This window comes from Furipterus horrens, unplaced genomic scaffold (assembly GCF_987537825.1).
Source record: "Furipterus horrens unplaced genomic scaffold, mFurHor1.1.pri manual_scaffold_4, whole genome shotgun sequence".
Lineage (NCBI taxonomy): Eukaryota > Metazoa > Chordata > Mammalia > Chiroptera > Furipteridae > Furipterus > Furipterus horrens.
Window position 1 is genome coordinate 103,731,200 of NW_028327174.1, and position 26,831 is coordinate 103,758,030.

The 26,831-nt window shown below is 37.7% G+C and overlaps 1 protein-coding gene and 1 pseudogene across 5 annotated transcripts in view; one reads left to right on the forward strand and one right to left on the reverse strand.

The window, feature by feature from the left end:
• Nucleotides 1-3,983: 3,983 nt before the first annotated feature.
• MRPL42 (mitochondrial ribosomal protein L42) overlaps nt 3,984-26,831 on the reverse strand; it is a 55,547-nt gene continuing 32,699 nt past the window's right edge. For 4 of the 5 annotated variants that reach the window (XM_090273885.1, XM_090273887.1, XM_090273884.1 and 1 more), the window contains exon 6: nt 3,984-4,142. In XM_090273885.1, coding sequence (XP_090130011.1) covers nt 4,097-4,142 — 46 coding nt within the window. In that variant the 3' untranslated portion in view covers nt 3,984-4,096. The remainder of the gene's footprint in view (nt 4,143-26,831) is intronic. The other variant, XR_016510529.1, reaches the window with a different exon arrangement.
• LOC150012590 (large ribosomal subunit protein eL21 pseudogene) lies at nt 11,763-12,243 on the forward strand (annotated as a pseudogene).

A 26,831-nucleotide genomic window follows, 5' to 3' on the forward strand; every position in this document is an offset into this window, starting at 1 on the left:
CTGACAAAACAGACTTCAAAAAGGGCCATAACGAGACAAATTATATAATACTGAAGAGCATATAACCCTTATACACCTACATGCACCCAATATAGGAGCACCTAAATATATAAAGAAAAATCTTGGTGGACTTTAAGGAAGAGACCGACAGCAATACAGTCACAGCAGAGGATTTTAACACCATACTGCCATCAATGGATTTATCTTCCGGACAAAAACCAACAGAAAAACCAACAAAAATACCAACCTTAAATGACATACTAGATCAGATAGATTTAATTGATATTTACAGAACATTTCATCCCAAAGCAACAAAGTATACATCCTTCTCAACTGCATATGGAACATTCTAAGAGATAAACCACATGTTAGGACACAAATTAAGTCTTAAAAATTCAAGAAGACTGAAATCATATCAAGCATTTTCTTGGATCACAATGGCATGAAACTAGAAATCAACTACAGTTAAAAAAACCTCAAAAACACTCAAATATATGAAGGCTAATTAGCATGTTTTAAGCAATAAATGGGTTATCAATGAGATCAAAGGAGAAATAAAAATTTACCTGGAAACAAATGAAAATAAACACAACCACCACAAATCTATGGGACACAGGGAAAACAGTCCCTAGAGGGAAGTTCATTAGCATTTAAGGCCTACTTCAAGAAGCAAGAAAAATCTCAAATAAACAATCTAACACTACACCTAAAATAACTAGAAAAATAACAACAAAGCCCAGAGTAAGTATAAGGACATAATAAAGATAGAGCAGAAATAAATGAGAGAATAAACAACAACAACAAAAGATCAATGAATCCAAGAGCTGGTTCTTGAAAAAGATAAAAGATAAAGACAAACCTTTAACCAGAGTCATTAAGAAAAAAAGAGAGGACCCAAGTAAATAAAATCAGAAATGAAAGAGAAGTTAACAACTGATATCACAGAAATACAAAGGATTGTAAGAAAATAGTAAGAACAACTATATGCCAACAAATTGGACAACCTGGGCAAAGTGAGAAAATTCCCCAAAACATACAATCTTCCAAAACTGAATCAGGGAGAAGGGGAAAACCTAAATAGACTGAGTACAGCTAATAAAATTTAAGCAGTAATTAAAAAAACTCCCAACAAACAAAAGTCCTGGAACAGATGGCTTCAACAAATTTCACCAAACATTCATAGAAGAATGAACACCTATCATGCTCAAACTATTCCAAAAAATTCAAGAGGAAGACTTCTAAGCTCTTTTTACAAAGCCAACATTATCATAATTTCAAAACCATATAAAGACACTACAAAGAAAGAAAATTATAGCCCAATATTCCTGATGAACATGGATCCTAAAACCCTCAACAAAGTATTAGCAAACCGAATCCAGCAATACATAAAAAAGGTCACACACCATGATCAAGTGGGATTCATCCCAGGGATGCAAGGTTGGTACAATATTTGCAAATCAGTATGATATATCACATAAACAAAATGAAAGAGGATCACATGATCATATCAATAGAAGCAGAAAAGCATTCAGTAAAATCCAGCACCCATTTATGATAAAAACTCTCAGCAAAGTGAGAACAGAGGGATCATACCTCAACATAATAAAGGCCATATATGAAAAACCTACAGCAAACATCATATTCAATGGGCAAAAATGAAAAGTGTTTCCCTTAAGTTCAGGAACAAGACAGGGATGTCTGCTTTCACCACCCTTATTCAACATAGTACTGGAAGTTCTAGCCACAGTGATCAGACAAGAAGAAGAAATATAAGGCAACCAAATTGGAAAGGAAGAAATAACTGTCATTATTAACAGATGACATGATTTTGTACATAGAAAACCCTATAGGCTCCAGCATAAAACTACTAGACCTAATAAATGTATTTGCCAAAGTAACAGGATACAAAATCAGTACTCAGAAATCGATGGCATTTTTATACACCAATAATGAACTATCAGAAAGAAAAACTAAGAAACCAATCCCACTCATTACTGCAACAACAAAAAAATAAGGTACCTAGAATAAATTTAACCAAGGAGGTAAAAGACCTGTACTCGGAAACCTATAAGACACTGAAGAAAGAAACTGAGGAAAATACAAGTAAGTGGAAGTGTATACCATGTTCATGGATTGAAAGAATTAACATCATTAGCCTTGGCTGGTGAGGTTCAGTGGATTGAGTACCAGCCTACAAACTGAAAAGTCACTGCTTGACTCCCAGTCAGGGCATATACCTGGGTTGCTGGCCAGGTCCCTAGTTAGGGGAGTGTGAGAGGCAACCACTGGATGTTCTCTCCCTCTTTTTCTCCATCCTTCCTCCTCTCTCTAAAAATAAATAAATAAAATCTAAAAAAATTGTTTTTAAAAAAGAAAGAATTAACATTATTAAAATGTCCATACCACCCAACGCAATCTATAGATTTAACTCAATTCCTATTAAGTACCAATGGCATATTTCACAGACCAATAACAAATATTTCAAAAATTTATATGAAACCTAAAAAGACCCAAAATAACCTTAGCAATCTCAATAAAGAAGAGCAAAGTTGGAAGTATCACAATATTCGATATTAAACTATACTACAAGGCCACTGTACTAGACGACCAATGTACACCACACACAAGAATAAACTCAAAATGGATAAAAGGCCTAAATGTAAGTTGCAAAACCATAAAAATCCAAGAAGAAAACATAGGCAGTAAAATTGCAGACATCTTGCATAGTAATATATTTGCCCTTTCCTAGGGCAAGAGAAACAAAGGAAAAAAATAAATAAATTGGACAATATCATATTAAAGAGCTTTTCTGTACAGCTAAAGAAACCATCAACAAAATTAAAAGGAAACTCACTGTATGGGAGAACATATCTGCCAATGATACATCTGAGAAGGGGTTAATTTCCAAAATACATAAAATACATATAACTCAACACCAGGAAGAGAAACAATCCAATTTAAAACTGGGCAAAGACTTGAATAAACGCTTCTCTGAAGACGACATACAGATGACTGACAGACGTATGAAAAAATGCTCAACATCACTAATCATCAGAGAAATGCAAATTAAAACCTCAATGAAATATCACTTCACACCTGCCGGAATGGCTAGCAGCAATAAATCCATAAATAAGTGCTGATGAGGATGTGGAGGAAAGGGAACCCTCAAAAACTGTTGGTGGAAAAGCAGACTGTTGCAGCCAGTGTGGAAAACAGTATGGGCTTTCCTCAAAAAATTAAAAATGGAACTGCCTTTTGACCCAGGGACCCCACTTCTGGGAATATATCCTAAAAATCCTGAACATCAATTCAAAAGAATATATGCACCCCTATGTACATAGCAGCGTTATTCACAACAGCCAAGTGCTGGAAACAGCCCAAGTGCCGATCAGTAAATGAGTAGATAAAAAAGCTGCGGTACATTTACACAATGTTACATGACTGAAAAAGAAGGAACTCTTACCTGTTGCGATAGCATGGATGGACCTGGAGATTGTTATGCTAGGTGAAATAAGCAAGTCAGTGAAAGACAAATATCATAGATCTCACTTGTATGTGGAATCTACTGAACAAAATAAACTGATGAACAAAATGGAAACAGAAGCATGGACACATGGAACAGACTGACAGCTGTCAGACAACCATAGACAAAGACAACAGTGTGGTGATGGCCTGAGGGAAAGGGGTGTGAGGGCTGGATAAAGAGGGGGAAATGGAGACATCTTTAATAGTGTAAACAATGAAAATAAAGTTTAAAAAAAGTAAATAAAATCTCCAGAAGGAGAATCATGCATATTTTTATTAACCATATTTATACTACTAACAATATTTGCCTGATAATGTAAAATACTTAATCATACTAGTCACATGAAAATAAATGGTAGACTAATATCTCAAAGAGAAAATAAAGTAGGTTTCTCTAAGAATGTCAAACCCAGAATTACTTAATATATATAAAGAAATACACACTCTAATAGATGAGAAGACATTTTATTATTATTTTACACTATAACAGAGTAGTGAATACACTTGATTTTCTCAAATGGCAAATGAGACACAGGAAAATATTTTTCGTTGATTACTGAGAACCTCAATATCATCTGTCTTTTGGAGGATTCAATTTCTTACGACGTCTATGGTACCTTGAAAAGAAGAAAATATTTAAGATACCATTATTTATTTTAATAAAAGTTAACTGTTTCAGATATACATTCCAAATTTCTATGATTATCTTGCCATTTAATAATACTCAATGAAACCAATCAAAATACATACATGTGCTGTTAGATATATCTCAGAGAGCATTTAATAAGCCACATTTTCCCAGAGTGAGAATTGTTTTCCATTAATTAAACATTTTGGAAAATCTTCAGATCTTGAGGATAATTTCAATATAGTAACCTGGATGACCATTAAAAACTAATAATTGTCCTTATAATAAATAGCACATTCTGAACATGTTCTAGTAAAGGTTTATTTGGAAAATCTTCTTTCAGAGTTTGAGGATAATTTCAATATGGTCTTTAATTAAAAACTAGTAATTGTCTTTATAATAAAGAAGCTGTAGACTGTAAACATGCTCTATTAAAGTTTTATTTAAAAAGGAATGTTTTCCTCTATTTTAAGGACTGAAGCTACAAAAGCATGTTTTAAAATACACTAGAATGAGGTTAATAATATATTTATGGAAAAAAATACAGTCACCAAAAAATGGAAGAAATGAAAATTAAAACTGTGAGGAAACTTTTACATATTTTTGCAATTAGAAATATTTATAGTCATAATGCTCAATCTAAGCATGGGTATGGTGAAATAAGCAACATCGGACCTGATTGGTTAAAGTATTAATTGGCATAATACTTTTGAAAAGCAGTGCAGCAATATATATCAAAAAATTTTTAAATAGTCATAGCTTTTGATCTAGTAATTCCTCTACCGGAAAGCTATCCTAAAGCAACATAAAAAAAAAATGGTTAAAATTTTAATTGGGGGAAGAGAAGATACAGGATGCAAATTTATATACATAGTATAGTTTATATATATAATTAAAACCATATAAAAATAAGCAAATTAACATAACTTATGTATAGATACAAAGAGAAATGAAATGCATTGTTAGCAGTGATCATCTTTTGAATTTTACCATAAAGAATTTTCTTGCCCTGGCTGGGTGTCTCAGTTCATTGGAGCATCCCACACACCAAAAGGTTGTGGGTTCAATCCCCAGTCAGGGCACATACCTAGGTTGCAGGTCTGATCCCTGTTGGGGCACATACAGGAAGCAACCGATGATTTTTTCTCTCCCCATCTTTCCCCCTTCCTCTCTCTCTCAAATCAATAAGCATATCCTTGGGTGAAGATGTTTTAAAACTTTTTTTTTTTTTTGCTTCTCTTTATTACCTTATTTTCTTTACTGATGCAAGAATATTTCTGCAGAGTACATGTGGTTTTTGATGATGAGCTGTCTTCAAAAACTTCCCCTAAGGCCAGATTTTGGCAAGTTGATCTGAGTGAGATTTTTTAAAAACTTTTTTGCTAATGTGGAAATACAATGTAAGGATTTTTATACTATAAATGATAATAATAGATGTATCATGTGCTCTTTAGTTTTTATAATTCAGATATCAAAAGCATTTTTCACTTAAGGCTTCATACAGGCAACTTTCCTAAACATTATTTGTTCTGCGGCTGATTTTTTAAAAATTTCCAAAATATAGGAATTAAGTTGAAAAAGAAGCAAATATATCTATACATACTAACATGGAACACTAAGTTGTAGAATAATACATATAGCATATCTGTGAGAACATGGATGGACCTAGAGGGTATTATGCTAAGTGAAATAAGTCAGACAGAGAAAGAAAAATACCATACAATTTTGCTTAATATGGAGTCTAAAAACTAAAAAAACAAACAAAACAGAAGCACATTCATAGACACAGAGAACTGATGGGTGTTGAGGTTGAGGATTAGGAGCCTATATGAAAAAGGTGACGGGATTAAGAAGTACAAATTGACAGTTACAAAACAGTCACAGGGGTGTAAAGTACAGCAGAGAGAATATAGTCAATAATGTACTATGTATGGTGCCAAGCGAGTACTACACTTACCAGAGGGAATCACTTCGTAAATTATATAAATGTCTAACCACTATGCTGTATACCTGAAACTAATATTGAATGTCAACTGTAATGAAAAAAATAAAAATTAAAAAATACATATAGAAAATCACTCATAAACATTTCTACATGTACTTATATTGGCACAGAGAAAATTACAGTTTTCTTATGGCTTCCAGTTACATGCCAGATAATCAAGGTTTTACTAGTGCAATAGTATCCCTGAAAGGTGTACTGTCCAATGCAGCAGGGGTTTCAGAAGTCATGGACTTTCTGAAATTCATAAAATTTGGAATATATGTTTTTCTGGAAAATGGATTCACATATTTCATCAAATTCCTAATGAAGTCTGTGGCCCTAAAAATGCTAAGAACTATCCTATAAAAATGTGATTCAGCTTTTACATTGCTCAACTATTTTCACTACTCAAAGAGTGATTTCAAAAGGCTCGAGACCCTGACAGCCTTAAACCTAGCAAAGTCAAGTTCTAACATATGCTCAGTACATGTTGAATAGCTGAGTAGCACTTACAGATGTCTTATCATGCATAATTTTCAAAATATGCAATAATCACTAACCAGAAGCATATTAACTTTAGAACTTATCATGCAGAGAATAAAACCCACCCTATTAATAATTAATAAAACTGAAACTGCTCCTAGAAAACCAACCCATATATCATTACCCCTTCCTAAATTAAACAATGACTCAATGACATCTGGAATATTTGTCCACAGTTTTTAATCTAGAGTAAAACTTTATCTTGGTTCACAATGCAACTAAGTCTTGAAATCTGTTTCCTGTTGATGATAGTAGCTAATTTTTGTTACCTCGATGGGAAAATATTAAAGTAGTTCTTTAAGTAAAGTGGTACTGCTATTTGTATATTTATAGGATTGCTCTATATTTCATAAATTTAGAATTACTTTCCAGATTCTTATGTTCCATTTAGCCTTCTTTCAATCCTTTCTTTCAACATAACTTTACATTTAGTGGAGATGTTTGCTTGCTACTTTCTTATTTATGAAGTTTCCTGAGCATACAATGGAATATACAGATGTATTATAAAGTTGTACACATGAAACTTATATAATGTTATTAACCAACATTACCCCAATACATTTAATTTTTAAAAATATCAGGATCATTCATCTATTCATTCAGTTTATTTATTTATCTATCTATCTATTTATTTATTTATTTTTAAAGGTGGGAGGAGGGAGAAAGAGGGAAAGAAACATTGATGTGTGGAAGAAACATCGACCAGATGCTTCTTGCATGCCCTCAGATGGGGACCTGGCCTGCAACCCAGGCATGTGCCCTGACCAGGAATTGAATCAGGGCCCAGTTAGTTCACAGGCCAGCACTCAATCCATTGAGCCACACCAGCCAGGACTATTTATTCAGTTTAAAATATGAGTATCTACTATGCGCCAGGTACTCTTTCTAGGTGCTAAGAATTATGTAGTACTCAAAACAAGACAAACCTTCCACACTCATGAGGGTTATGTTCCAGTGCAGAAAACTGGAAAACAAGGTAAGTAGGTCGGCCAGAGAAAGCTGTAGTGAGTAAAAACCTGAAGAAATTGAAAGGACTAGCTTTGCTGACATCAGCAGGTACAGCATTCTACAGAGTGAACAGCATGTACAATGGCTCTGAGGTGAAAGAAAGGGCATGTTCAGGGACAGCAAAGAGGCCATGTGGCTGGAACAGAGTGAACAAGGAAGAGAACAGTACAGTAGGAAATGAGAGTAGAAAGGTAATGAGGTCAGATCATGTAGGTTCTTGTAGGTAATAGTTAAGGCCTATAGCTTTTCTCTGAATGAGATGGGAAGGAGTTGGAGGGTTTTCAACAGAAAAATTATAAGAACTAATAAGTTTTAACAGGTTACTCTGGCTCTGTATGAAGAACAGACTGCAGGGAAGCAAAAGCAGAAGCAGGGGACCAGTTATGAAGCACTATAATAAGCCAGGCAAAAGATGGTGGCATGGACCAGGATGGTAGCAGAGGAGGTGGTGGTAAATTATCAAATTGGGATATATTTCGGAGACAGAGCTAACAGGATTTGCTGATAGCAAGATGCTGAGTGTGAGACAGAGAAGAGTCAGGAGTGGCACCAAGGTTTCTGGCCCAAGCAGCCAAAAGAATGCAGCTGCCATTAACATAGACAAGGGAGGCTTCAGAAGAAGCTCGTTTGTGGGGGGACATCAGAAGCAAGTTAGAAACATTGTTAGGGATGCCTATTAGACATGGCGAGTAGGCAGCTGATAAATAGGTCTGCAGTTCAGGGGAGAGGTGACCAGAGATAATTTCAGAACCATTAGTATGCAGATGGTATTTAAACTCATGAGTCTGGATAATAAGATCACTGTCTTCAAAAACAGGACACAGAAACAAGGAAAGATCCAAGGACTGATCCTTGGGGCATTTAAAAATTTAGAGATAGGGGAGATGAAAAGGAATCAGCAAGAGAAACCATGATAATACATGAACTTTAGAAATGTAAGAGGAGTTTCAACAAAGTTATTAAGGTTGAATTAATTTTAAAAATAACAGATAACTCAAATACAACCAGCAGAAACTCTATAACATTACTAAAATGATTTGTTCTTAAAGGAATTATACTGGAAGGAATGCTCCATTGTTTTTTGTTTTTGCTTTTTTCATGTCAACTGAAGACTGTAGAAATGAAGAATTTGTGCACAGATGCTGGCATTTGAGTGGACTGACATGCCTGCGACCTGAATACTGGCAACACTGAAGGCCAAAAGAGATACCTCAGGAGCAGCTGTGAAGAGCAGAGACTCAGAATCATGTCCTTAACAACTATTTACAGAAGTGGCTATCAAACGCAAATTACTGCAGGGGATACAAAACAAATGGATTTAAATAAATGGTACATTTCAAAGAATATGTTCATGTTTGAAGTTCCATGACTTCAGGTAAATATAATGTAATAGCTAAGGTAGTTTCATTTGTTTTCATTACCTATAATAACATCAAACAGGAAGTAGCAGGAGTCTCATGGTAATGTTATTTTTGAAATCAACCTTTGCAGAATTAAATATAAAAAGAGTAATTCAGGCAAAGGCAGAGGGTAGAGAACTAAAGTTCAATTTAACCCTAAACCCAATGTCCTGGATTTCATTACCATATCTCACACTAAGAATTCAAACAGTTCTAGCACTTAGTTTTGGTATAAAGCCCAAATATAAGACTCTGGCTTGCAATCCTGAAGTAAATCACCAGAATTAGGAAAAGGCAAAATCCAATTCACAGATTCAGTTGTAACAATTTTAACTCTAGATTTTCAGACTTCAGATAACCTAATCACCAATGTTTATTGGCCACTAGACCATTTCAGCATCAATTCTGTACAGTCATACTACTTATACTCCAAGCCCACACACCTTGGGTGAGGCCAATAATTAGATGCAAGTATTTTATGACTGAATGAGGTGGGGCAACGCCTTAGGATCATAAAGTTTTTGCTGACCTTGATGAAGAATCTGATAATGAGGAACATCTTTGTGACCTACCTAGATAAAATGGAAATTAGATGAACCCACATAACTTGGTAGCTGAATTCTGGGAAAAAAACTTCCAAGAATCTTTGGAAATTTTACCAGTGGACCATCCCATAGACTATCATAAATAAAGTACCATTTCAAAGAGAAGCAGTGAAGATAATTAGGTAAGATAATATTCCATCAGACAGTAACCTAGCACCCATACAGTATTAAAAATATTGTAGTAGAGGCCTTATGGAAGATTACAAAACAGAAGATACATTCTTGATGATGAGAAAATAACACTGAGCAGAAGTCAAAGTCAGGAACGAGGATGTCTGCCTTCACCACTTTTATTCAACATAGTACTGTAAGTCCTAGCCACAGCAATCAGACAAGAAAAAGAAAGAAAAGGCATCCAAACTGGAAAAGAAGAATAATACTGTCATTATTTGCAGAAGACATGATACTGTATATAGAGCACCCTAAAGATTTCACTGAAAATCTATTAGAACTGATAAATGAATTCTGTAAAGTAGCAGGATATAAAACTAATACTTAGAAATTGGTTGCATTTTTATACATCAATAACAAACTATCAGAAAGAGAAATTAAGAAAACAATCCCTAAATTCAATAAAAATTTTAAAATAAAATAAAGTTTAAAAAATCCCATTTATAATTGCACGCACACACACACACAAACCCAACAACCCATAAGTAAACAAACCTAGGAATAAAATTAACAAAGGGTGTAAAAGGCTGTACTCATAAAATTGTAAGACACTGAAAAAAGAAATGGAAGATGACTTAAATAAATGGAAACATATACCATGCTCATGGATGGGAAGAATTAACATTGTTAAAATGCTCATATTACCCAAAGCAATCTACAGATGCAATGCATCCCTATCAAAATACCAATGGTATTTTTCACAGATCTAGAACAAATAATCCTAAAATTTATATGGAACCACAAAAGACCTGTAATAGCCACAGGAATCTTAAGAAAGAAGTACGAAGTTGGAGGCATCATGCTATCTGACATTAAACTTTTTTACAAGGCATGGTACTGACATAAAAACAAACACATAGATCAATGAAACAGAAGAGAGAACCCAGAAATAAACTCACGTCTACATGGTCAATTAATCTTTGACAAAGGAGGTAAGAACATACAATGGGGTAAAGACAGTTTATTCAACAAATAGTGTTGGGAAAACTGGACACATTTAAAAAAATTAAACACAGATCACATTCTTAAACCATATACAAGAATAAACTCAAAATGGATTAAAGACTTAAATGTTAAGACCTGAAACCATAAAACTCCCGGAATAAAACACAGACAGTAAACTCTCTGGCACTGCCCTAAGTAATATTTTTTTCTGATGTAGCTCCTCAGGGAAAAAAAAGAAAAGAAAACATAAACAAATGGGACTACACAAAACTAAAAAATTTATGCACAGTAAAGAAAACCATCAACAAAATGGAAAGACAACATACTGAATGGGAGAAGATATTCACCAGTTACATCTGATAAGGGGTTAATATTCAAAATTTATAAAGAACTCATACATCTTAACACCAAAAAAACCAAACAATCCAATTAAGAAATGGGCAGAGGACCTGAATGAACACTTCACCAAAGAGGACATACAGATGGCCAACAGATATATGAAAAGATGCTCAACATCACAAATCATCAGAGAGTTGCAAATCAAAATCACAAGAGATGTCACCTCACATCTGTTGCAATGGCTATCATCAATAAAGCAACAAACAAGTGCTGTCAAGATGTGGTGAAAACAAATCCCCATGCACTGCTGGATTACAAATTGGTACAGCCACTATGAAAAACAGTATGGAGGATCATCAAATAATTTAAAATAGAACTACCTTATTACCCTGCAATTACATTTCTAGGCATATCCAAAGAAATCTGAAACACTAATTCAAAAAGATATATGCATCTATATGTTATTTACAATAGCCAAGATATAAAAGCAACCCAAGTTCTCGTCAACAGATGACTGATAAAGAAGTGGTACTTATACAGTGGAATATTACTTGGCCATAAAAAAGAGTGAGCTTCTTTCTGGCTGGACTGCCATCTTTCATTAATTTGCCAAAATGACTAACACAAAGGGAAAAGGAGAGGTACCCGCTATATGTTCTCTAGGCCTTTTTGAAAACATGGAGTTGTTCCTTTAGCTAAATACATGTGAATCTACAAGAAAGGGGATATTGTAGACATCAAGGGAATGGGCACCGTTCAAAAAGGAATGCCCCACAAATGTTACCATGGCAAAACTGGAAGAGTCTACAGTGTCACCCAGCATGTGGTGGGCATAGTTGTAAACAAACAAGTTAAGGGCAAGATTCTTGCCAAGAAATTAATGTACGTATTGAGCACATTAAGCACTCAAAGAGTCGAGACAGCTTCCTGAAACTTGTGAAGAAAAATGATTAGAAAAAGAAGGAAGCCAAAGAGAAAGGTACCTGGGTTCAACTGAAGTGTCAGCCTACTCCAACCAGAGAAGGACACTTTGTGAGAACCATTGGAAAGGAGTCTGAGTTGCTGGAACCCATTCCCTATGAATTCATGGCATGATAAGTGTGAAAAAAAATAATAAAAGACTTCTGTATTGATAGAAAAGAAATGGAAGGAAATTTACTATTTGCAGCAACATGGTTGGACCTAGAGGGTATTACGCTAAGTGAAGTAAGTCAGAAAGAGAAAGATAAATATTGTATCACTTATATGTGGATGCTAAAGGACAAAATAAATAAGTTAAAAAAATAAAAACAGATCCAGTCCCTGACCAGGTAGCTCAGTTGATTAGAACATCATCCCAATAGACCAAATTTGTGGGTGCAATCGCTGGTCAGAGCACATACAAGAATCAACCAATGAATGCATAAATAAGGGGAAAAACAAATTGATGTTTCTCTCTTTCTCTCTCTCCACCTCCCTTCTTTCCTCTCTCTTTCTCTCTAAAAATAACTTTAAAAATTTAAAAACAAAATAACAGAAACAGACTCATAGATATCAAGAACAAACTGATGGTTGCCAGATGGAAGAGGGATTGGGAGACTGGGTGAAAAGGGGAAGGGTCTAAGAAGTACAAATTGGTAGTGACAAAAGTCACAGGGATGTAAAGTAGAGCATAGAGAATATAGTCAATAATATTGTAATAACTATGTATGGTGCCTGGTGGGTACTACACTTAGTGGGGGAGATTACTTCATACATTATATAAATGTCTGACCACTGCTATACACCTGAAACTAATATAAAATATTGGGTTGGCCAAAAAGTTCATTTAGTTTTTTCTTTAGGATGGCTCTAATAGTGCTGAGTTGTCTTTAACTTCATTTGAAACAATTTTGTTAGACTGTATTGTAACCAAGTTTTGTTGTCTCTGAGGAATCCCTGATTCCGGGTGACCATGCAGCATAATTGCTCAAGCTCTCTGGTGTTACCACTCAAGGTGCAGTGCTAGTTTACACTTACTCTCAGGCGAGTCTGTTTATCAGCTTCCCCGCCACAAGTTTGTGGTGTAAAACAAAGGATGAGGGAGGTCTAGGCAACTTTCTGAAATGAGTGGAGAAAGGGTGAGGAACATTGAAGGGCTGAGGCAGCTGTCTTCGGTGTAATTGCTCTTCTCCCCAGGAGAATGATGCTTTTACTAGAGCTGATGCAGTCCCACTCCTGTGGGGACACCGCCTGTACAAAACTCATTCAGTATTTGTAGAGGTGGGCAGGGCTAATCCTCCTCTGGTTTCTCATTCTGGCATTAGAGAGGGCCATAGAGTTGGAGATTAACACAGGGCAGTTTGAAGATTTGATGCTAGAAAAAGTTTTGTCTTTGTTTTTCTGATTAGACTTGTTCATGGCTCTCACATGTTTTTGTCTGTGAGTTCTATATCAAGGCATGGGTGTTGATAATAGTGACAGTGGTGGGTGCTGGGGATTTTTTATGGTCAAGGAGTAAGTGAGAATTCAAGAGCTCTGGACACTGAGAGGGTAGAGGACTCAGCAAGACCCTGCGTGGCACAGTGACTGAAGCTATAATTCACCGGTGACTAGAGACCTTTTATTGGCACATCAGCCTCTGCAGCAGAAGAAATAAATACTTTAGGATCCCAGAGCAGCAAGAGGTGGAGGATGAAGTAGGGCATTTTCTTTGCTGAGACGTAGGGCAGCTGCCTTGATGTCTGCAGAACAGGGACGTGGCCTACCTGACAGTGCCCTGCTTGTCACCAACAGCATGAAGCTGAGGAGAGACACGAATTTTAAGCTGATGTGTTTACAGTGTCCTCTTTGGGGGTGAATTTCCTGCATAGATAGACCCATCTTAGTGCCCTTTGTTATTACAGAGTTTGGAGCCCAACAGTGGCAGGGAAAAGTGGCCATTGAAAAATATTTATTATATGGCCAGGCAAGAGGCTTCCGTGTGTGTGTGTGTGAAGGTGGAAAGGAACGCAGTGATGTTGCTGGGGTGGGGTGTACGTATTTGAGTTTCATCATATAAGAGGGCATGTCAGAGTCTGCTTTTATCTTTTTGTGGAATGGATGTAGAGTAGTTGGGATAACACTATCTGCTGAACTGTTGCTCTTTTGGTCCCACCAGCATTAAGTTGAAGTAGTGGAGGCATCATAATACTTTAGGACTCATGCTCATAAGTAAGTGTGAGATTTTTCAGAAAGTTTGTTTGGAGTATAAAATTTTAAGGGACTTCTAGTGGAAGTCTAGATAACGGACTGTAGGTGACCATGGCCCTTTTAGGATGGGACTTCTTCACTGGGAAAGGAAGGTTCCGAACCACTCCATGAGGAGTATTAAAGAAAAGATTGGTGGCAGAAACCTTTGGACCATGATCTGTAGTTTGACAGTAACGGTAGTTGTATGACTTTTGCTGTTCAGTATGTGAATCAAATTAGCATGTGGCATTTTCTGGGCAGCCAAGCTCAGCATCCCATCCCTTCTACCCTTTTAGATCAGACACAGCCAGATTACTTAGCTATAAAACTCAGCCCAGGCTGAAAAATCTAAGTGACTCTCAGCTGAGATGGCGGAACCATTTCTGAGGCTCTGTGTCCGTTGTGTGATGTGGAGACCACAGACTGACGGTACTATGTGACAGATAACAAGTTACTTATCAAGATAAATGTGAAATCCTTATAAAATGCAAGTCCTTAAGGCAAAAGGGCGTGGGGACCTCACTGGTCTCTGAAGGAACTGTCTTCAGGGAGCAGCTCCCTTTCCAGCAGGCTGTTTGCATGAACAGGCTTCAGTAGGAGATACAGGGGCAGCGTATTCTGACTGCAGGTCTGTAAAACATGAGCTGAGACTCGAGGCCAGAGCATCTGACCGGAGCCTGAATGTCCTCTGCTGAGGGCAGGAGCATTGGAGGACACAGGGGTCAGGGGAGCAGCTGCAGCTAGTCATACACCAAGTCCTTCCTAAAAAAGAGGGAGCTGGCAGCTCAAGAGTGGGGGGTGGCGTGGGGGGGTTGGTGTGTGTGTGTGTGTGTGTGTGTGTGTGTGTGTGTGTGTGACTGTTTTGCTTTTAATATGTTAGAGTAGTAACCCTGCTCAGAAGACAAATTCAAGTTTCAGAGTGGTGTCTTGTCCCTGGTCTGTATAGTCTCTCTGTGTATCAGTCCAGAGCATATCGATGGGCATGGGACCAGGCTTTGGCTGGACATCAGCTTTGCAGTGGGTTTTGTTTCTTTTCAGGATAGGGAGGAATAGAAACTTGTAATTCTTATGAGTGCGGGGTTTAGATAATAGAAGGTAAATGGTCTGCTTCTTGTTCACCTGGTATATTTGATTCTCCCCTTGTTGAGAAATAGTTAATGCAGAAGCAGAATGGCAGGGGCCAACTGACAAAAATAGTTTCGGAGTGACAAGTAGATGAGGATTTGGAGCTGGAGGGGAGTGGGTTAATAGCATTGTACTTTGATGTCAGACCACGGCCTTCTGGCCCATTCTCTCTCAGGAGGACTCCCTGCTCCCAGCTGGCATCAATATGCATAATACCAGGCATTTTGGAACAAGGAAAATTGCTAAAAATCCCTTTCTACTCCCTGTCTTGGCTCCCACTGCCGGTTTCCTGCCCACAATGTTAGTGGATTCTATTGAATGAAGAATTTGGCTCTGTTCCAGTGTCCTTGCCACACACACCCTTGCAGTCCCTCCAGTCCCGGGTGATGGAGCTAACGTTGGGGACTGATAATGCTGGGAAAGGGATCAGTTGGTGGGACTTTCTGGGCTCAGTCTTTTCAGTTTACAAGTATCCCTTTCCCATTTCTCCTCTTTAATTGTAGGGAAAGTTGTTTTACTAATATTGGCTTTGTATTGCAAGAAAAAAAAGCAAAATTAACTAGACGATGCTGTTGTAGGAATGTAGTAGCTAAAATTACAGTTAGAGTTTTGTTTAAGAAAAGATTTTTTCTTTTTCACAAAAATTTGACTTAATTAAAAGCATTACTAAAGAATTATTACTTTTTAGGTATAACAGTGGTGGTGTGATTATGTTAAAGAGTCCTTTTAGAGATACACACTGAAGTGTTTCTGGAAGAAATGATGTGACGAAGCATTTGCTTCATAACGGGAGGAGTGAAGTGAGTGGAGCGTAGATGAAACAAGATAAGTTATGAGTTGATAATGGTTGGAACTGGGTGATGGGTACATAGGAGTTCATTATACCATTCTGTCTCTTTTTCTATCTATTTGAAAGTTTCCATTTCAAATGGAAAGTTAAGAAGAATAATGGTAAAATTCTTATACGATGCATATACCGAAAAGAGACTAATATCCAGGATATAGGAAGGGTGGTAATAGGAGTAGCGGTGAGGAGTGTAGAGCCAGATTGGCTTGGGTTTGCCTTTCTGCCCTAGCACTGTACCTCGGGGCAAGTTACTTAACTTCTCTGTGACATAATTTGCTCATTTGTAAATTGAGGATAAGAATAGTATATATACTTTGTAAGGTTGCTGTGAGAATTACATTAATTAATACAAGTAAAACACAATAAATGTTATTAATGTTAAATGTAAAAGCTCTAGTAGAAAAATAAGGAAAGCCTAGGAATAAGCAACTTGAAAAAACGGGAAACTCAAATGCCTCATACACATGTTTTGTCATTAGTAATCAAAGATATAGAAATCAAAACAAGAAGATACATTTTACACTCATCATATTGGACAAAAATAATCTGAAAATATGCCAAGTGTAAGCGAGGATTTAAGAGTGATGGAAAACCTCTTCATATCTTCTGGGTGGGAGTATAAAATGATACTGTTATTTGTAGAGTTGTTTGACACTATTTAGTAGAATTGAAAAATATCCATACTCTACAGCCTAGGATTTCCATTCTAGTTATACTCCCTAGAGAGACCGCTAAGATTCTAATTGGAATACTGACCCCTGATCTTAGTCTAAGGTAAGGGTAAAACGAATGAAAATTTTCAGTCTCAGGCCTTCTCTGTTGTGGGATGAGGTCAGCTAGAAACTTCAGGACATGAGTATCAAGTATCTCTTGTTCATTTTACCTAGTGTCATTCCCTGAGACTTGTAAATGTGGGTGAAGCGAGAATTCAGGTAGATGTGCCATGGTCTCTGGAATGGTACTGAGACTGTCATCCCTTTCCAAAAACCTTCCTTTTAAAAATCCAGATGGGGTAGGAAGCTCCCTGACACTGAAGCTGGGTTTTTGCATTTGGGAGATTAAAGTAAAAGCTTCTGCGTATTCCAAAGGACAGCACTGTGCACATCACTTAGGAGTATTAAATGAAGAAGTGGACAAAAGCCAAATTTAATTACTGGATGGTGGTTACAATAATCCCATTTTTCTCATTCAGTTTACAGTCTGGGAAGGGCCTTAATCTGAACAGATTCCCTCCACCCCCACCCTTACCCTGCCCCAAGGGACCAAAACACTTCTCTGCCTCATTACAGCTTTGTGGAAAATCTGAAGTGAAGCTGTTCACTGAATTATTTTCAGTGCAATATTCAAAGCTACTGTGATTGGCAGCTTCCCCTGGCTGGTTTGGCTCAGTGGATTGAGCGTCGGCCTGCGAGCTAAGTGTCGCTGGTTCGATCTTCCAGTCAGGGCACATCAGAGAAGGAAAACTCTGACTCCAAAAAACCTCCGCTGCCTTGCGGCATACCTCTTCAGGGGAAAGGCTAAGGGAGTAAACCCCGACAGAAAATCCGGAGCCGGAGTCCCTAAGGCGGTTTGACGTTGTAGTCAACACCGTCAACTCCTGCGGCGCACCTGAAGCCAAGCTGTATTGACTCCGTCTTTCCCTTGGACCCTTCAGCTGCGAAGAGAGGGGGGGTCTGCTGCATGGGCAACAGCAGACCCTCCATATCGCCCTGCCCAGGCTCTGTAGCTTCAGCTCCACTGGAGAGGACACTCCAGCGTCATCGCAAGATGTCGATTCAACACGGGAGGAGACAGATACCGTGTCACTCCCGAGTCGGACTGCACAACCATTCTCGGCGGTGCAGATAGACTCTTAAGAAGCTACACCATCGTCTCTCGAGACGGACGGCTGCCGACGACGACGATTGTAACAGCTGTTATATCAACGTGCATCAAAGAAAAAACTAATCAAAATTGGGGAATTTTTGTGTAGCCATTTTAATATTGAAGATGGAAGAAAATAAGCAACATTGTTGGCATATTATGCTTTCTTATTTCAAGAGAGGTACAACTTACAAAATAAAAGAATCAGGTGAATTTTCATGAACTTAATATACCATTAACAAGTATCCAGATCAATAAACTAAATATTACCAGCCCCCGTAAGTCCCTCCACCTTGTGCTTCATTCTAATCACTGTCTCCTAACCAAAGGCATTATCTTGTCTTTAAGCAACATAGATTAGTTTTACCTGTTTTTGTAGTTTATATAAATGGAATCACCCAGTATGCACTTATATTTTTAAATTTTACCCATATTATTGATATAGGTATAGGCACTTGTTATTGACTAAAGTTTTGTGTCCCCCCAAAATTCATATACTGAAGCCCTAACTCTCTGTGTAGCTGTGTTTGGAGATGGAGTCTCTAAAGTTAAGTGAGATTATAAACTGGGGTCTTGATGCAATGGGAATATTGTTCTTCTAAGAAGAGACACCAGGAAGCTTGCTCTCTCCCCACACACACAGCAAGGACAGACCACGTGAGGACACAGCAGCTGTCTGTCAGCCAGGCCAGTGGTGTCCTCACCAGAAACCAAATAAGCTGGAACAGAAACTTATTTTCTCACAATTTGAAACTCCCAGACCAGGATGTTGGCAGGGTTGGTTCCATCTGAGACCTCTTTCCTTGGATTATAAGAAAAAAAGTAATACCCATTTTTCACATACTCTTCCAAAAAAATTGAAGAGGAGGAAATACTTCCAAATCCATTTTATGATGCAGCATTACTCTAATACCAAAACCAAATAAAGGCATTATAAAACTATAGACTAATAGCCCTAATAGACAAAGTAGTAAAAATTCTATACAAAATTTTAGCAAATCAAATCAATCATTCCACAAAAAGAACAATATATCATGCCCAAGTGGGGTTTAGCCCAGGAATAAAAGATTGATTGAGCACTCGAATCATTCATTTGACTCATCATAAAAAGGACTAACAAAGAAAAACCATATGATGATCTTAATAAATAAAAACATCTAACAAAATTCAACACCCATTCATGATTAAAGAAAAACAAAAAACAAAAAACAAAAAGCTCTCCCCACCAACAATAGAACAGACTTCCTCGACCTGATAAAGGGCATCTACAAAAAAACCCATTGTGAACATCATACTTAATGTTTAAAGACTCAATGCTTTCTCTCACTAAAACAGGGAAAAAGACAATGATGTCTGCTCTCAACAGTTCTACTCAGCCTTACCTGCAACATTGTACTTCAGGTTCTAAGCAGTGCAACAAGGTAAGAAAAATAAAAACCATTCATATTGTAAAAGGAGAAGTAAACTTATCTTTATTTGATGACACCATGATCACCATGACACAGAAAATCCTAAGAAATATATAACCAAGGTACCAGAACTAGCCTGAAGACCACAAGATATAAAGTCAACATACAGAAATCAATAGTATTTCTACATACAAATGAAAAACCATTGGAAATTGAAATTAGAAACCCAATACTATTTACAATAGCATAAAACAGGAAATGTTTGGAATAAATTTAATGAAGTGTTTAATATTCACATAGTACAAACTATAAAACACTATTAAATGAATAATGAAAAAACCTAAATAAATGGAGAACTATATCATGAATGGAAAGATTCAATATTGATATCAACTCTCCTGAAATTGATCTATAGACTGAATAAAATCACCTTCAAAATTCCAGCTATCTTTTTGTAGAAATTGATAAGCCAATTCTAAAATTTATATGGAAATGCAGAAGAACTAGGATTGCTGAGACAATTTTTGAAACAAAGAACAAAATTAGAGGACTTATTTTACTTGATTTCAAAACTTATTTAAAAGTATAATAACCAGAGATCCAAGATGGCGGAGGAGTAAGTGGAAGCTACACTAACCTCCTCCCAGGACCAGTCTGGATTTACAACTTAATTTTGGAGAAATCATCTGGAATAACCAACCGAACACCAGCTGGAAAGAAGTCTTATAACCACGGAGAGACAGAAAAGGCCGCTACATCACAACTTGACCGGTAGGGAGTGCGGAGACGCGGAAGGGCTGGCTGGGCTCACACGGGTGGCAGCTGAAGGTACTGAGAAACAGCTCAGCAGCCGGGGATTCCCCCTCAGAAGGGCAGGGTCTAAACCCCCAGCTGGGCTTCCCAGCCCACAGCAACAGAGTGGAAAGTAAAATAATATCAGCTGTGTAAAGCGAAAAGCCACAGGGTTTCTTGCTAGCCAGAGAGAAACAGCAGGAGAAAACGAGCTCCTTAAGTGGATCACATACGAAAATATTTTGACCCCCACTTACCCTGGGCTCAAGCAGAGAAAAGGCAGAGAGGACTGGAGACACTTGGGGAGAGTTTGGCACGGTGGCTTTGAGGTGAGAACTGGAGGAGCAGCCGACTGGGTCCCAGTGCTGACTCATCCCCAGTACTGCAGGCAGACAATTCCCCTGCAAGTGGCATCAGCCTGAGGGGAAGCAAAGGCCCTGCCTACAGGAATTAAGCTGCCACACCCATGGTCCTTAAGCCTGACAGCTAATCACAGATTGAATAGATTAACAATTAAAGAAGACAGACAACAGCAGTAAATCCCTGGAAGTCTCCAACAGGCTGCCTAGGCCCAGACTGGTATGTGATCTGACACCACCAGAGGCAGATCCAGGAAGTGCAGATCATTCTAAGAAGCATCAACAAACAATCGTCGGCAGCCGTCCGTCTCGAGAGACGATGGTGTAGCTTCTTAAGAGTCTATCTGCACCGCCGAGAATGGTTGTGCAGTCCGACTCGGGAGTGACACGGTATCTGTCTCCTCCCGTGTTAAATCGACATCTTGCAATGACGCTGGAGTGTCCTCTCCAGTGAAGCTGAAGCTACAGAGCCTGGGCAGGGTGATATGGAGGGTCTGCTGTTGCCCATGCTCGTCCGTCTCGAGAGACGATGGTGTAGCTTCTTAAAAGTCTATCTGAAGAGGTATGCCGCAAGGCAGCGGAGGTTTTTTGGAGTCAGAGTTTTCCTTCTCTGATGTGCCCTGACTGGAAGATCGAACCAGCGACACTTAGCTCACAGGCCGACGCTCAATCCACTGAGCCAAACCAGACAGAGAAACAACCTCCCATCAAAAGGAAAGGTAGAATCCCCAGAAAGAGTGCTAAATGAAATAGAGGGGAGCGAACTATCAGATACGGAATTCAAAACATGGATTATAGAGAAGCTGAATGAGCTCAGCGGAAACTACAAAGAACTCCAGGGAAACTACAAGGAACTCCAGAAAAACTACAAGGAACTCAGAGAGAATTACATGAGCATGAAAAAGGACATAGAAGCTATCAATAAGAGCCAGGAGGAAATGAAGAATACGATCTCTGAGTTGAAGAACACAGTAGAAGGAATTAAAAGCAGGCTACAGGAAGCAGAAGATCGGATCAGCGAGCTGGAGGACAACGTAGACAAAAACTCCCAGACAATGCAACAAAATGAAAAAAGACCGAACAAGACTGAAGAGGTTCTAAGACAACTGTAGGACAACATGAAACGTAATAATATCCGTATCATAGGAATTCCAGAAGGAGAAGAAGAAGCGCAAGGGATAGAAAACCTCTTTGAAAAACTAATGACAGAAAACTTCCCTCACGTGAGGAAAGAAAGAGTCACGCAAGTCCAGGAAGCACAGAGGGTCCCAATGAAGATGAACCCCAACAGGCCCACCTCAAGACACATCATAATTAAAATGGCAACATTCAAAGACAAAGAGAGAATCCTAAAAGTAGCAAGAGAGAAACAACTAATAACATACAAGGTAGCTCCAATAAGGCTATCATCAGATTTCTCAGCAGAAACACTACAAGCCAGAAGGGAATGGCAAAAAATATTCCACGCAATAAAAAACAAAGGCCTACAACCTAGAATACTATACCCAGCAAAGCTCTCATTCAAAATGGAGGGTGAAATAAGGAGCTTCCAAGACAAAAGAAGGCTAAAAGAATACATCTCCACCAAACCAGCAATGCAAGAGATGCTAAAGGGTCTGCTTTAAGAAGATAAAGAAACAGAGAGAGACAGAGAAGAACACGAGTACAAAGGGGAAAAATGACAATGAATAAGTACTTATTGGTAATAACCTTAAATGTAAATGGATTAAACACTCCAATTAAAAGACATAGGGTAGCTGAATGGATTAGTAAGAATGACCCACATATATGCTGTCTACAAGAGACCCACCTTAGAACAAAAGATCTACACAGACTGAAAGTAAAGGGATGGAAAAAAGTATTTCATGCAAATGGACACGAAAAAAAAGCCGGGGTAGCAATACTTATATCAGACAAAACAGATTTCACAGCAAAGTCCATAAAAGAGACAAAGAAGGGCATTTCACAATACTTAAGGGAAAAATCCATCAAGAAGATATAACCCTTATAAATATATATGCACCCAACTTAGGAGCACCCAAATATATAAGGAAAATTTTGAAAGACTCCAAGAAAGATATAGACAGCAACACACTCATAGTAGGGGACTTTAACACCCCATTGTCAACAATGGACAGATCTTCGAAGCAAAGAAACACCAAAGATATTGAGGCACTGAACAACACTCTAGATCAAATGGACTTAGTCGATATATATAGAAGTTTTCACCCCAAAGAAGCAAAATATACATACTTCTCAAGTGCACATGGAACATTTTCAAAGATAGACCACATGGTAGGACACAAAACAAGCCTTAACAAATTCAAGAAAATTGAAATTATATCAAGCATCTTCTCAGATCACAATGGCTTAAAATTGGAAATCAACCTCAAGGAAAAAACTCAAAAACATTCAAACTCATGGAGAATGAATAACATGCTATTAAATAATGAATGGGTTAATAATGACATCAAGGAAGAAATCAAAAAGTTTCTGGAAACTAATGATAATGAACACACAACAACCCAAAACCTATGGGATACAGCGAAAGCAGTCCTAAGAGGAAAGTTCATAGCAATACAGGCCTACCTAAAAAAGCTAGAAGAATCTCTAATAAAAAATTTAACCCTACAGCTACAAGAACTAGAGGAAGAACAACAAGCAAAGCCCAGATCAAGTAGAAGGAAGGAAATCATCAAGATCAGAGCACAATTAAATGACATAGAGTCTAAACTAACAATTCAAAAGATCAACAAAAGTAGGAGCTGGTTCTTTGAAAAGATAAACAAAATTGACAAGCCTTTAACCAGGCTCATCAAGAAAAAAAGAGAAAGGTCCCAAATAAATGAAATCAGAAACAGAAGAGGAGAAATCACAACTGATACAACAGAAATACAAAGGATTATAAGAAATTATTACGAACAACTGTATGGCAAGAAATTTGACAACCTAGAGGAAATGGACAAATTCCTGGAAACCTATAGTCTTCCCAAACTGAATCAAGAAGAAGCAGAAAGTCTGAATAGACCAATAACAGCTAGTGAAATTGAAGCAGTAATCAAAAAACTCCCAGCACACAAAAGCCCTGGACCGGATGGCTTCACAAGTGAATTCTACAAAACATTTAGGAAAGAACTAACTCCTATCCTGCTCAGACTATTCCAAAAGACACAAGAAGAGGGAAGACTGCCAAACTCATTCTATGAAGCCAGTATTACCCTAATTCCAAAACCAGGTCAAGACACAACAAAGAAAGAAAACTATAGGCCAATATCACTGATAAATATAGATGCTAAAATCCTCAACAAAATATTGGCAAACCGGGTCCAGCAACACATTAGAAAGATCATACACCACGATCAAGTAGGATTCATCCCAGGGATGCAAGGATGGTTTAATATTTGCAAATCAATAAATGTAATACACCACATAAACAAAATGAAAGACAAAAACCACATGATCATATCAATAGATGCAGAAAAAACATTTGATAAAGTACAACAACCATTTATGATAAAAACTCTCAGCAAAATGGGAATAGAGGGAGCATACCTCAACATAATAAAGGCCATATATGAGAAACCTGAAGCCAACATCATACTCAATGGGCAAAAACTGAGAGCATTCCCCCTGAGATCAGGAACAAGACAAGGATGTCCACTCTCTCCACTCCTATTCAACATAGTCTTGGAAGTTCTAGCCACAGCAACCAGACAAGAAAGAGAAATAAAAGGCATCCAAATTGGAAAAGAGGAAGTAAAACTGTCATTATTTGCAGATGACATGATAGTGTACATAGAAAACCCTATAGACTCCACAAAAAAACTACTCAACCTAATAAGTGAATTCAGCAAAATAGCAGGATACAAAATCAATATTAAGAAATCAAAGGCATTTTTATACACCAACAATAAAATCTCAGTGAAAGAAACAAAAAGAAAAATCCCATTTACCACAGCAACAAGAAAAATAAAATACCTAGGAATAAACTTAACCAAGGAGGTAAAAGACCTGTACTCAGAAAACTACATAACACTGAAGAAAGAAATTAAAGAAGATACAAATAAATGGAAGCATATACCATGCTCATGGATGGGAAGAATCAACATCATTAAAATGTCCATACTACCCAAAGCAATTTATAGATTCACTGCATCCCTATTAAAATACCAGCAACATATTTCACAGACCTAGAACAAATACTTCAAAAATTTATATGGAACCAAAAAAGAGCCCGAATAGCCACAGCAATTTTGAGGAAGAACACAGTAGGAGGAATCACAATACCTGATATCAAACTATACTACAAGGCCACGGTAATCAAAACAGTCTGGTACTGGCATAAAAACAGACATATAGATCAATGGAACAGAATAGAGAGCCCAGAAATGAACCCAGGTTCATACGGTCAACTAATATTTGACAAAGGGGGAAAGAACATCAAATGGAGTGAAAAGAGCCTCTTCAACAAATGGTGTTGGGAGAACTGGACAGGGACATGCAAAAAAATGAAACTAGACCACCAACTTACACCATACACCAGAATAAACTCAAAATGGATCAAAGACTTAAATGTAAGCCGTGATACCATAAAAGTCCTAGAGGAAAAAATAGGCAGGAAAATTTCAGATCTCCCACGAAGCAACATTTTCACTGATATATCTCCTAAGGCAAGGGAAATAAAGGAAAGAATAAACAAATGGGACTAAATCAAACTAAAAAGTTTCTGCTCAGCAAAAGAAAACATCAGCAAGGTGAAAAGGAAACCAACCATATGGGAAAATATATTCGCCAATGACATCTCAGACAAGGGATTGATCTCCAAAATATATAAAGAACTCATACGACTCAACACCAAGAAGACAGACAACCCAATTAAAAAATGGGCAACGGACCTGAACAAACACTTCTCCAAAGAAGACATACAGAGGGCCCATAGACATATGAAAGAATGTTCAACATCACTAGCCATCAGAGAGATGCAAATAAAAACCACAATGAGATACCACCTCACACCAGTCAGAATGGCCATCATCAACAAATCAACAAACAACTTGTGCTGGAGAGGATGCGGAGAAACGGGAACCCTGGTGCATTGCTGGTGGGAATGCAGACTGGTGCAGCCACTATGGAAAACAGTCTGGAATTTCCTCAAAAAACTAAAAATGGAATTGCCTTTTGAACCAGCAATTCCATTGCTAGGATTATATCCGAAAAATCCTGAAACACCAATTCAAAAGAACCTATGCACTCCAATGTTCATAGCAGCACTATTTACAATAGCCAAGTGCTGGAAACAACCTAAATGCCCATCTGTAGATGAGTGGATCAAAAAACTGTGGTACATTTACACAATGGAGTTCTATGTAGCAGAAAGAAGGAACTTCTACCATTTGCAACAACATGGATGGAACTAGAGAGAATTATGCTTAGTTAAATAAGCCAGGCAACGGAACAAAAATACCTTATGCTGTCACCTATTACAGGAAACTAATGAACAACACAAACAAATGAGCAAAATGGAACCAGAGGTATGTAAACAAGGAGTAGACTAACAGTAACAAGGGGGGAGGCGGGAGGGAGAGAAGGGGGTAAGAAGGGGAAGGGTCAAGTCAAAGAACATGTATAAATGACCTACGGACATGGGCAACTGAGTGGGGACTGAATGTGGGGGAAGGGAGGGGCAGGGTACAGGGAAGCAAGAGGGGGAAAAAAGTGAGACAACTGTAATGGAAAAACAAACAAAAAAATTTTTTTTAGTGGGGGAAAAATGAAAATATAAAGAATGGAAATGCCAGTTCAGTGACTATTAGGACAAAGATTCTCCTTCACGTTGTATATTTTTCTCCCTATTTGATCCCTCCAGAGTTTGGCATTCTAAACAAGTAAGTAATGACATAAGTTTCTTTGCATAGAAGTAATAAGACCAGTTGTTAATAGAGGTTCCTTTTTTTTTTCTTTTTCTTGACCAAGTCTTTGACTGGAATGTCAAGCCTAAAGGAGACATACTTGGGCTCAGGTTGTTACCAAAAAGCCCTGAGGAACTGGGATTGACTTTCAAAGGTAATAAAAGCCCGCGAGATAAAAGGCCTGGTACCA